The sequence below is a fragment of the Rhinolophus sinicus genome, linkage group LG04 (assembly GCF_036562045.2).
Source record: "Rhinolophus sinicus isolate RSC01 linkage group LG04, ASM3656204v1, whole genome shotgun sequence".
Classification (NCBI taxonomy): domain Eukaryota; kingdom Metazoa; phylum Chordata; class Mammalia; order Chiroptera; family Rhinolophidae; genus Rhinolophus; species Rhinolophus sinicus.
In genome coordinates, this window is record NC_133754.1 from 26,725,766 (window position 1) to 26,739,130 (window position 13,365).

Sequence of the window (13,365 nt, forward strand, 5' to 3'; positions counted from 1 at the left end):
GTGTATGAATTGCAGATGTTTACAGCAGGCTTTTGACATAAAGTGTTTTATGTAAGTTGGGCTATGAAATATTTGGGCGAAGGGCTGGGCTAGGAAAGGCTAGGCTTCCCTGACCATGAAGAGAGAGGTATGTGCCCTTGGTAATGGGTTACAGATCCACAAACTAATCACAGATGAGGAAAATGGGGCCAGAAAGGTTAACTAATGTTTCCAAAGCCACACAGTTGATTAGTGGTAGAGCTAACTTGCAGTCCTGGCTACCTGTCCAATGAGATAAGATTTGTTTCAGGGTTGTCTTTTGTTTTTACTTTTGTTTATCTTTGCTGGTAGTTTCAAGTGAAAATGATTCCATTAACAGAACTAAATGCTTCCCTTTTAATATGTTGAGCTGGGTGTGGCTTCTTGATGATGTTTCACCAAACATGACAATTTTATAATTTTGTATCTCCCTTTAGGCAATTCTTTGCCTATGTGCTTTGAAATCGCATAATAGATTATTATACCAATGGGCTCCAGTCCAGTAAGCATGATTTAGGTTACAACTCTGATCTTAGTACCACTTGTTCCTGCTGCATAGGTCAAGTGTGTCTTTATGAAGTTTGTTTTAAACTTGAGCATCATCAAACTGTTGAAAAGATTCAGCTTTTTAATATAAAGCTTTCTTTATGCATAGAATTTATCCATATCGTATTTTTTTCTTTGTCCCTAGTGAAGTGTAGTCACTTCACTATAAGTGGTTCTTTCTGAATACTATGGGTGGGTTTTGAGGCATGTGTGATTTTATTTATCTATCCTTATCAATCTGTATATATTTGTCAACTGAATGAAGGCTATTAGGTTTTCATAAAATATGTGAAGAATTATTTTGGCTGTCAGTTCAATGGGTTTACTTTTAGTTTAACTTTGTTTTAATGTTTTGTAACATTTGAAACATTCAGAACCAAATTGAATTTGTAGGAAGAATTTCTTATGGATTATTTTCCCTTTTTGGATATGAGATGTACATCTTGTAGGATTTGGGGCACTGGTATATCAAACCCTTTACTCTTGTCTACTTGTCCAAGGCTACTGTTAGAACTATTCATTTGCATCATTTGGTAATTACAGATAATGTAGTTTTTAGAAATTATATGAGCTTGCCAACAAAATGATCACTTTTGTTCCCCCTGGAATTTGCCAATACATTATTTCCCTTTTTTCCACGTAAAGTCAGGTTAAACACAGGTTAAACTGAGCTGTTCAACTTTTGACTTGTAAGTTCCTTTCATCTTTGTCCTCTTATTTAAAATGAATCATGGATTTCAGCTTTCAGCCAGGTAATTCACGCCGCCTTTTCCTGGTAGTACGCTAGAATAACCTCCCACCTCAACAAAACTTTTTTTTTAACGTACTTGAGTTTCCTAGCAATCAGTGTTTCTTTTTCTATCACCATACTTTTGTTTGCCCTTTCCCTAAATCTGGCCCTGAAGAATTCAAGCTGTTGAATTTAGCCTCTTCGTCTTTCTCTCTTTATCATTCCCTCCTACTTGGCTGTACCATTCTGCCTTTTCTTCCCGTAGGGATGAGCCTGTCAACGTGGGAAAAGAGTAATTTCTTTCTCCAAGTGGTGGGTTGCCTTCTGGTCCCTCACAACCAGCTATTAGGGAAGGAGATGAGGTTTCAGGGAGATGCTGAGGCTCCCACCGCAGATGGGGTGTTGCCAGTGTATGTAAGTGGACAGACGTGTGTTGGCATGTGAGGAGGCCATTCTCTTGCCTGAAAAACCCTAACACAGTGAAGATCAAGAGACCACGTGGGATCATCACAAGCTCAACCCCGGAAAGGGTTTTCTTTAAGACGAGTAAAGGTGGAAGTTCAAGCTAATTCTGCTCACCAAATGTGTGTCTCTGAAATGTACCTGACTGTAAAATAGAATATATTGTAGGCAGTGACTGGGTCACAGTTCACATGGTCGAAAAGCACTGGTTTGTGAATGGGTGATTTTGGTTTTGAAATCAGATATGAGGACAACCTAGATTTTCATTTTCTGGAGGCAGTTCCTGAGGCAGGTGCAGGGCGTGAGCCATGTACCACACCTAAACTATGTGATTTAGCCAATGAACACGAGGCTTCCCCTGGGTCCTATAGTATGGTTTCCCTGTCTGTCAAGAGCCGGCTCGGCAACCAAACCCAGATTCCAGGTGTGGTATTCCGCAGTCTTTCTGTAATTTGTAATCATAGAAACAGAATGTTCCTCCTCTTATTTCCTCCCTGCCAACAGTTTCTGGGTGGGTGAATGTCAGCTGGAGTTATTTTTAAAGAGGAGAGGTGAAGCTTGTCGTGCAAAGCTGGGAAGAGGGCGTTTGTTTGCAGAGCAGAGCTGACATCAAAGTGTAGATTACTGCTCAGTGGCTAGGCACTTGTCCTATAACAGGTAATGTTTAACCTGTCAGTCACAAAGATCACAGAAACGGAGTATGCCCGGGCTTAAGCTAGCACTACCGTTTATGCTCTGGAAGACTGAAAGGCTATACATGCCCATGTATTTTTTCTAATACATGTATTCATCAGTTTTGCTGCCTCCTGTTTTTTGTGTGTTTTGCTGGCTGTAATTGGACTTTGAAGCTTGGAAATTATATCATAAAATTTTGTAACCTTTGAGAGAGAGCTCGGCTAAGCAGTCACTTTCCACTTCTTTTCACAGGATAATATAAACGTTTTTTTGAAAGCTTGTGAACAGATTGGATTGAAAGAAGCCCAGCTTTTCCATCCTGGAGATCTACAGGATTTATCTAATCGGGTCACTGTCAAGTAAGTTTCACTGGCTTGTTATATATGTTTTAAACCTAGGGCTTGTAGCTTAAGTGAAAAGAATAACTGAGCGTTCCTGATGACTGAAAAACATCTCTGTCTTCCTCAGTTCTCATTCCCAAGCAGACTGCTTAAAAAAATAGCTCAGGGACTGTGACTGTGAAGCTGTAATCGATAACATGTCCCCGTCTTATTTTCAATCTCTATCCTAACTAAAATGGTAGTTTATATTTTAATGCTTGTACAACAAAGTAGTGTTTGGTTGCTAATGGTGAGGATACTCATCACGTTTATAAAGCTCATTTAGAAGTTATATTAGAGTTTACAGAGTAAGAGGAGTTATTTAAAAATAGTTTTTATATTTGAAATTAAGACCTACTTGCTAACATTAAAGTGAGAGCGGGACAGTAATTAGAGGCTTTCTCATTATTTGGAAGGCAGCAGTGCCTAGGACCAAGCTATAAAGCTAATGATCTTGTCAGTTGTGGCTGATTTCTAAAAATGATTTGGTTTTCACTATTTTGGATATGAGATGTATATCTTGTAGGATTTGGGGTACTGGTATATCAGACCATTTACTCTTGTCTACTTGTCCAAGGCTACTATTGCAACTGTTTAGATGAGAAAGTCTAAATGGGGGATGCACAGGTGTTGCTCTTAGATTTTAGATGGAAAATGGTGTTCATGTATGACTGACTGACTGTACGGTTTCAAGAAATCTAATTTTAAGGTCTTGTGAGATTCCACTCCCCCACCCCCTGGAAATCTAATTTGTTTTCAGTGAATCAGGATTAACTGCTGTTACTAGATAAATGTGGCAGGAAAATGATTTAATTTCGTAATAATGACTGCCTCCTTATGTCGTGGCTCTTAAACCTAATTAGCATTTTGCATGGAAAAAGTAGAATCAAGTGTTTATAGAAATAACAGAAATGGAAAAATTAGTTTCTGTGAATTCAGGCGAAGATTTAGTTTATATGGTTAATATCCCTGTTGTAATAGCTTCAATAGTTATTTAAAAATTGACTGCTGAATCTTAAATATGGCCATTTTTTCCCCCAAGGAGAAAATAACACTGTATATACATATATTTTATAGTACACATTGTCTGTCAGTAGTATAACCCCAAGTCCCAGGTAAGAGTAATCTTTTAAAAGCCTAACAATACATATTTTTAAATGAACGAGCCATTTTGAACCTCTGTGCTTCAGTTCTGTTGAATCAGACTTTCTAAACGACAGAGCAGTGATATGTGCAGCATCAGGACGTGTCTGTCGGCATTTCTGCTTAATCGGAATAATGGAGCGATCCTAAGTTTCAGCCCCAAATGTCATGTTTACTTCGGCAGTATGCGAGGTCATCTCTAGTTTCTCTGAAAAATAACTATGGAAAAACCTGTTTTATTTTTTTTTCCCTAATCGGCATTCTCTCCTGAGACCTATCTGATGGGCAAAGACATTTTTGACTTGGAAAGTCTTTTTCTTAAGTTGTTGCTGTCTATGAAGAATAGACGTCCTTCCCCCTTAAAATCATACTGTTTTGAAACTCTATAGCTGATGTTTGAGGAGTCTGCGGACTAGGCAAAACATGTTTGTTGGCTCCTAGTTCCAGCGGTGCTCTGAGCAAAGCTTGCCTGGAGCCTGTTTCGTGGAATGCTGGGTCTAAAGTGTTTAGGAAAACCCAAATCTGGACTCAGCTATCAGTGAAGTCACAGACAAACTGAAACCGGGAGGTCACGTAGTTACAGCTGTAGTAGGAAGTATGCAGAACAACTTGTTTCAGTTGAAACCACAAGATCATAAAAGTAAGGAGTGCCTAAGCAGTCTGAGTGCGATCTCCTGAGTGAGAACCTTGATTCTGTTTGAGACCATTTCCTCTGATAATTCCATCTTGTTGGACTGAAGAGCACAGGGTCCACCCTGAGTCAGCTGCAGCGGAATTGAAGGGTTTTGAGCCATGAGGATGGGGTTTTAAAAATGTTGGCCACAGCTCTTGTGCTCTGAGATAGTATTCTTATGAAAAGGAATCAGGTCTAAAGGAAAGCAAATGACTACTTACTAAGTAGTAATTAATGCATGTCATTTTCTTTTTTGTTCTTATATAATGTGGAGACTCCTGTAGGTTAAATCCTGTCCTGTCCTTATTGTAGATTCAATGAGTTGGTGTTGGTTAGACTGATGGCTCTCAACCGGGGTCAGTTTTGTCCCCAATGGGACCCTTGGCGATACCTGGAGATACTTTTGGTTGACATAGCTGGGGTGGGTGTGCTACTGGCATTTAGTGTGTCAAGAATGCTGCTAAATACTCTTTAATGAGCAGGACAGTCCCCATCAAAAAGAATTTTCTGATCCCAAATATCCATAGTGCTAAGGTTGAGAAAACCTAACTTAGAATTCCTTACTTATTTCTAGTCTTCCAGCAAGATAATCATGTGAAACGAAGAATACTGACTGACAGATTTTAACGTTCTGCTAAAATCTAGTTTTTTACTTGTTAACACATAATTTAAATATTTCTGTGTTAGTATATTTGTCCATTTAAAAGGGAAGGCTTACTATAATTCGCGTGTGCAGTTATGTGTGAGTATTTTGAACTTATTTTGCTCATCTGTGTACGTTACAATTAGCAAAGAATGTGACAAACTATTTGGTTACGTTAAATGCTTTATCAAAACTTAGCTTCTAAGACTGCCTCAATTCATAGACCTGTTGTTGATCTTGCTGCAAGTGCAGTCTAAGATTCATGTTTGCTTGTCATACTGAGAGCAAATAAGAAGGGGCAGTTTATACCTTCCTTGTTGGCAAATATTAGGTATTTTTTGTTAGTGGACAGCAGTGATAAAAGCGTAGATGGCATATGGAACCTAGGATTGTGGTGTGTCGTGAGAATGAGTGGCGGGAGCAGAAGCAATCAAATTAAAGAACCTTTGCTATTGAATAATGTCAATAATCTAGACCCTAACTACAATACAAAACCTTATTTTCCAACAACTTGAGATATTTGATTTGAAATAATAATTTTTTACTAGTCAAACAGAACTAGGGGACTGTATATTTCTGAAATTATACATATTAATAAGTGGTCTAATTTTCTGACTGAATTATTTTACTTCTTGCAGGATGTAGTTTGAATTTTTCCAAGCATGTTTGAATTACTCCATTTATTCTTGGACAGCATATCTTCAAAAGTCAATTGATACTTTTAATTTTGATATTCCTGACTTTAATGGATAGGATCCATCTTTGGTACTTTTCTTCCCCAAAGTCTAAATAATCAAATTTGTGACTCAGCCTCCACGAATGATAGATTGAAGTTGAGCTTATCCTAGGTGTTACATCACTGAGATATTTCCATCCAGATATTAATGGAGGCCATGAAATTTAGCTTCTGTACCAATGAATAACTGCATTATTATTAGCAACCATATTAAATATTCACACCGAACTCAGAAACACTACCCAATCCACAGAGAAGAGGTGGTGTGACTCCCACAGGTCTCTGTTTGCCCCCTTTCTATTAAAGGCCATGTGAGAGCAAGCCTGGTGCCCACAATGCCGTGCCACAGCCCACTGGCGAGCTCCTACAGCAAATGTCACGGTCTTTGTGGTGGCTGCTCGTCACTAAGAGGCACAAAGCAATTGCTTGTTGTAGGAAGCAACTCAACAGAGTAGCCCAGAGGTCCTGTATTGGAGGAATGGAAGTTGGCAGAAAGGTAGGGTTGAACATTACAGGTTTTAATATTATATGTCCAACTACTTGGCTCTGAAACTAAGCCCTGCATCTAAACTACTGCTCTAACCAATTAGATACTGAAAATTTTTAAGCTGAGAATTTGAACAGATTATAAATAATTTTTTTCCTTTCTACATGTTTTTTCTTTCTACCCACTTATCATTCAAATCTAGTTTTTAGCACTTCCTTAGATACAGTCTGTTCAAAATACAGTTACAGGATGGCAATGCTTTTGACTACAGTATTTCAGTCATGCAAAGAAAATTTATTTTCTAGTACAGACTTACTCTTTCATTATGTAGGGTACTAATATTTTAGGTTTAAGATGTAAGTTTAACTGCTGATATTGACTTTTTTAAAAAAAGACCTATTCTATAATGTCTGTAGTTCAATCAGTCATTTTTGAAAATGAGAGCATCACCAGTCACGAGAGATGTTAAGCATTGTTGTTTTTTTTTTTTGAGTTTCATGCTATATTCTGGCATGATTTAACTGATTACTTGTGTGATGTGTGTGTGCTTACATCCATTTCCAGAGCTACAGAGTAGAAAATGGCACTTAATCCAGTAAGGAGAAATTTGGGTTTCAGAGAAGTCATTCACTTGTTTGTCATACAACAAACATTGATTCCGCATCTTCTCTGTGGCATATGCTTATATACACATAAATAAGATAGAGTCCTGCCCTTAGTGGGGTTCACATTATAATTGAGGAAATGTCCCCTTAAGCTTGCAGTTAGAATACATTGTGTTAAGATAAATGCACAGGTTCTTGGGAAATATAGAGTTGAACAGTTATTTCAACTTTTTAATCAGGGAACACTCCAATTGGAAGTGACATCGGTTTTTCATCTGGGCTTTCAAAGCACTTATTTTCATCTACATCTAATTTTTTCCTAGATTTGAAACTATTTGAGGAGAAGGACAATACATCATTCCCTTCCTCTCCTTAGTTCCTGACATCTCATGTTAAATGTTCATTTGAAAATTAGATTTGAATTACAAAGATTTCCTGGAAATTTTAAAACCTGGCTTTAAACATGAGAACTGATTATTCTTTCAGATTTTCCTCTTTTTATTTTTACCTTTCAAAATTGCGAAGCAGATCTGGAAAGCAGTAATTGAACTTTTGGTTTCAATTGCCCTTTACCTATTATTCCAGAACAATGATAGGCATATTACAACATAATCTAAAATTTATACAATTTAAAAGAATGTGTGTTTTCTCTCAATGTGTGAGTAATAAACTAAAATTGGAACTTTGGACCATGTGTCTCTCAAAGTCATTGGTGGACAATTTCATCCTTATGCTGGTGTGCAAATGATAACTAATAATGTTTAATTGACATTTGAGGGGTGTTCCACACTTATATGAAGTTTTAGAAACTAATGTTTTCATATCACTATTACCAATCACTTTTCATTTACCATCGTGGGCCAGGGAGCTGTGTCCTACACAACTAGACTGAGAAACAGCGGCTTGAGCCAGAGGGGGAGGGGTGGGAAGTGGGCAGAAGAAGGGGAAAAAATACCGAAGCCACCCTTGCAAATTACCTTTGACTTTGGCATGCTAAAAATCATTTGAAGAATATGAGCACACAGAAGCTTGGAGATTTCTTAACCGTTCATTTGAACAGTTTCTGCTATACCCCTGTGTGAGTTTCTCAGTCACTTTCCCCCAGGATGCAACAAGAAGTTCAGTCCACGGACATCAACTATCATGAACAGATAAGCTTGGATGAAAGCAGGGATTTAGGTGGGACTAATCCTGTCCCATTAAGTCACTTGGTGGCCACATCACCTTAGGTTACTTTTGGTTCCTGTGATCACTTTGCTTCGCAGTGACCCAAACAGATGTAATTGCTGCTCTCTTGGAGTTTAGCAAATAATAAAGCCCATCTGGAGGAATAACCCTAGCTATTCATATACAAGGATGTTGTAATGATTACATGAAGTTGGGTATGTAAAGTGTATAGTGCTGAGTCTACAGTAGTGCTCAGTAAGTGCTGTTGGATTATAATTGTGGTCATTTTCATAATTCAGCTTTCTCTTCTCGACCCTGTGAAGATCTGCCCCTTAGAAGTGCACGGAGGAAAATAACCTGGCCTCTGGCAACTTAAATTATGATCATTAGCCATAGGCTTCTTTTTTATGACAATTTAGGCCATCTAAACTTATCTTCTTGTAATTGGGAGCAGATATTAAAACATGTACATTTTTCTGACATTTATGTTTTGTCAGCCTTTTACAATTTATCTATTTTGTTAGCCTAGCAAAGTGGGAAACCAGAGAGGAGACATTTACAATATTTGCTCTTGCTCCTGTATATGTAGGACCAATACAATTTTATTGTTTTTTTTGAGACTTCAATTTGTTGTGTATTTTGTGCAATATTGTAAATATTTTAATTTGATTTGGATCTGTTTCTTTAAGTTGTTTATTTTCACATTTTAAAAGCAAGCAAACCAAAAAAAGATCAATCAAACACAAAACCAAAACCAAAACCACTTTCATGAAACCACAACTAATTACAACACCAACCTAAATTTAAAACTTCACTTTGTTTTTTTGGTGTGTTTTTGTTATCCCACTTTTCTTCGTTTCTGTGAGAAGTCTATCATTTTGGTCATGAGGAAGCCATATATATCCTTTAGCTAGGCAAGATCAGACACTGTTCTCTGAAAGGCTTTTGCAGGGTTTATGAATTATTCCTTTTGGAATAGGCATTCATAATCTTGACTTTACTGAACTCAAATGCACAGTGCAGCCATGTCTCGCACCGGGCAGAAGACTTAACTGCTCCTTTTGGGTGTCCCCCATCTGTTTTGTCCATCAAAAGGCTTCTATACCAATGGCATACAAAGTCTTTCAAATAATATATCAACATTTCTGGTTTTCACCCTGGGCACTAAAAAATTATAAATAGCAATAGGCACTGTTAGGTCAAAAGGCTTGCTTGTTATTTAGTTCCAACTGGATTTGTGAACAATGAAAAAAAGTCAAACCAGGAAGTATACTTATGTTAATGTACTCTGACATAAGCTTATAACTTGATTTTTCTCTTTCAAAAAGTAGAGCCTATCAAATGTGAAATAGAATATGTATAAAAGCTTATTCACCATTTATTGATTATTTTTAAGAGTTTAGGTTAATGTAGTCACTCTATTTTGAGGGTAATTGCCCTGGTATAATTTCTATCATCTTGAGCAGCTATTCCAGGTGGAATTGGCTGCTAATCGACTTGGCCTCCATTTCTCAGAGACATAAACCTTTCTGAGTATTTCTACTGAACTGGGAGGCAGGGTGATGTGTCATCTTTTTTTTTTTCCCTTTGGAAAAGTTTAGTACCATTGCTTTAAACACCACTGACCAAATATGCACAGTAAACCCATGAAAACATGTTTCAAAAGTGTTAGTGCAAATCATTAATTTTAGGAACACATTAAAAAAGTAAACTTAACATATAAGTAAGCCATATTACTGTTATTCTTAAATGTAAATGATAGTGTAATAGAATTCCACTTAAAAAAGGAGTCGATTAAAAACATGCTTTGAACACACTTCAGGTAAGCCAATTTTTTTTTAAGTTAAAAAAGGAAAATATTTGGGGATCTGGTCAGCTGGGAGAAGCAGCTGCTTTAAATTAAGCTCTGTTTGCATTAACCCACTATCATTTTTAACAAGCGTTTGTTCTGTGCTTTGAGCAATTTGGAGTAGTGTGGGGGACAGAGTCCCAAAGAGCAGTTTCCAGGCTCTCGGCCTCATGTGGAAAGGTGCTAGCTCGGTTATTAGAAGGCCATCAGCTGTTATCAGATGGCCATCCACTGTGGCTGGGTGGCTATCAGCTGTTACCCTTTAGCCATTAGCCACTAATGTAAATGTCGTGGCTACACTGGCAAGGAGGTTGGTTGGTTGGTTGGTTGGTTGGTTGGTTGGTTGGTTGGTTGGTTGGCAGGCAGAGAAGCGGAAGGCAGATTGCAGGTTGTATGGCTCCTGCTTCCTGTGTCTCCAACCTAGCCACCAGCGAGAATATAATGGTGTGACTCCCCTATCTATGGCTCTGTGGGTGTTCCTTTCTGGCCTCACCATATCCTGTGTTCTTGTGCGGGGAGCAGGAGCTGAGTCGCTGCATGACACATGGCACAGCAAGCAGGGTATAGTGCTGGCCAAAGCTCTCCAAAGGACATTGGAACAGTTTGTGTTTATGAACACTCAGTCTCAGGAAGCCCGTGAGGAGTGTGCCGGGAGCAGGAGAAGATGTGATGGCTCTCTGACCAGCATAGAAAAAGCTGTGCAGCTGCCGGAGAGCTGGACATCTGTGGAGGGGTGGGAAGATGTGGACTGTTCTCTGACCAGCATAAGATGGAGAAAGCCAAGGTCCTTGTGGCTGTGTGGGCTGAGAAGTGCTTGCTGAGTCAGCCTAGATGCGGGACTTGTAGTCCCAGGAAGAAATGCTTGCTGAGTCCTTGGTGGAGGATGTGGGTGAGTTCAAGGTCGTCCCTCACCCCCAGGTTGGGGAGGACTTGGAGCCCTCGCCCTGTGGAGAGGGCACACATTGTAAGATCAACGCACAGCCCTGGCAAATGACTGTGGACTATGGGGACTTGAATAAGGTGATGCCACCTGTGCATGCTGCAGTGCCTGCCATCCCTGATTTGATGGACCACTTGACGGTTTGCTTGGGAATGTATCACCATGTAGTGGAACTCCCGGCCACCCGCGAGACTGTGGTGCAGGAAGACCCTTTGTTGGGGTATAGGCGGATATTTACTTCCTGTGTGTTCTCAACTGGCCGCCTTGGAGAATATGTAAGCACCTTGCCTGTGAGCCATATTGTTCTAGTGCTGTACCCTGAGCAACCCTGGCTGTGCCCAGAGGGTAGGTGGACATCGAGGGACACCCCCTGGGACCTTACTTGAATTGGACTGAAGCTTTTTCTCGTGAGCTGGGTTCCTGACACAGGACCTCTCATGGAAGACACTTGTCATGTAGATTATGAGGCAAGACCCTGGAGGAGTGGAGTGTGGGGACAGAGTCCCAGAGAGCGGTTCCCAGGCTCTCGGCCTCACGTGGAAAGGTGCTGGCTCGGTTATTAGATGGCCATCAGCTATAATCAGATGGTCATCCACTGTGGCTGGGTGCCCATCAGCTGTAACCAGTTAGCCATTAGCCACTAATATAATTGCTTTCGCTATGCTAGGGGGTTGGTTTGGTTGGCAGAGAAGTGGACGGCAGATTGCGGGTCATGTGGCTCCTGCTTCCTCTGTCTCCAACCCAGCCACCAGTGAAAATACAGTGGTGTGACTCCCCTATTTATGACTCCATTTGTGTTCCTTTCTGTCCTCACCATATCCTGCGTTCTTGTGTGGGGAGCAGGAGCGGAGACCCTGCATGATGGCTAAATCCCTAAATAAATGTCAAATATTAATATCACTGTTAATACACTTCACTATATCATTACATTGTGATAATATTGATAGCTGCTAGATATTTTTGGAAAGGCTTCTGTTCTGTATTTTTTTATTTTCAATTTACTGAGTTATAGAAATAATCTTAGAAAGAATCAGTGTATCTGGGTAAACAATTTGGCTGACATATTACTCAACTTTTTTTTGGCTTAATATTGAGAAGGAAAAATCTCTATTAGGTAGTTGTTATCTCATGCTTTATTTTGTGTATAATAGTGTGGATTCACCTCTAAAATACTGTTCCATAGAGCACACATACACATTAAATAAGAGCATACGTGCACATTTGTATAAGGCTTCACAAAATGAGGCACCGATCTGAACAGCTCTGGGATCCTTGGTTATTTTGGTGATGAACTCATTTCACCAAAGCAGCTTGGTCCATGTCTTGGAGAAGAAATAGGAATAATATGGGTGTCCAGGGCTAGCCTTTCCCGGATTATTAATAAATAGAGCTCGATTTCCTTGCTCATATTTTCCATTCTTCTTTTCATTCTACTTACAGGAAAAGGAAGAAAAACTTTTATTAAAGACTCTGATGCCATCCATTGCTGTCAGACTTGGGCTGCTGGAGACAGAGATAACTGCTTCAAGGGTAGATAGAAGCAGCACAATCCTGACAGGCTGGGTTGGGTGGGTATGTGAGGCTTAGCCTAGGTAGGGTATTGAGTCCTCTCACCTGTAGTAGACCTTTTATCTTGTGGCTTATCAACCACACCCATTGGATGTTTAACTTTTACCAGGAATACACCCTGAATCCTGGATGGGTAGGAAACAAACAGTACCTAACTTCTTCCTACCTCTACCTTAAAACCCAAAGTGGAGAAGATGAAAAGCGCTTTTGAATCATAATTGTTTGCTTTTATGTCTTAAGGAGCATGGGTGCATTCATAGTTTATAGCCCTAAGGACATGCTGGATTTGGAGTGATGAATAGCCACTAGGTGAGGAAATCACTGTACTAGAGTATCCAGAGTATCTCAGAAGTATTCCTGTCATAGCTGTTCCGTTAGGTTTAGACGAACTGGATAATAAGAGCTATCAGGCACTGTCAGGTGTTTAGTTATTTCTAACCTAGTAACCGCCCAGCCAGATTATTTCCATTTTGCTTCAGATACGTGAAGTGAAAAGAGTCGGAAAGGTGATTTGCTTGGCTATATGACCTTGGGCAAAATAATGGAGTGAGGATTTTAATTCAGGTGGTGTATTAGCCTACAAAGCTCGGACTCCTTCCACTGTATTGTCCAAACAGACTTAAACAGTCTTTAAAAATATGCTGTAATTATTTTCTAGTGCTATGTGACTAAAATTGTCATGAGTTGCTTTTTTAACCAGGCCACCTATACCCAAAATGGATTTGTGTACGTGATTGGTATT

At 39.4% G+C, this 13,365-nt stretch overlaps 1 protein-coding gene across 23 annotated transcripts in view; it reads left to right on the top strand.

The window, feature by feature from the left end:
- The window catches only part of LMO7 (LIM domain 7), a 188,922-nt gene that overhangs the window by 90,640 nt on the left and 84,917 nt on the right, over positions 1-13,365 (top strand). For 16 of the 23 annotated variants that reach the window (XM_074329373.1, XM_074329376.1, XM_074329372.1 and 13 more), the window contains exon 5: positions 2,684-2,790. In XM_074329373.1, the coding sequence (XP_074185474.1) occupies positions 2,684-2,790 (107 nt within the window). Of the gene's footprint in view, positions 1-2,059; positions 2,181-2,258; positions 2,414-2,683; positions 2,791-13,365 lie in introns of those variants that run through there. The other 7 variants (XM_074329380.1, XM_074329382.1, XM_074329384.1 and 4 more) reach the window with 2 other exon arrangements.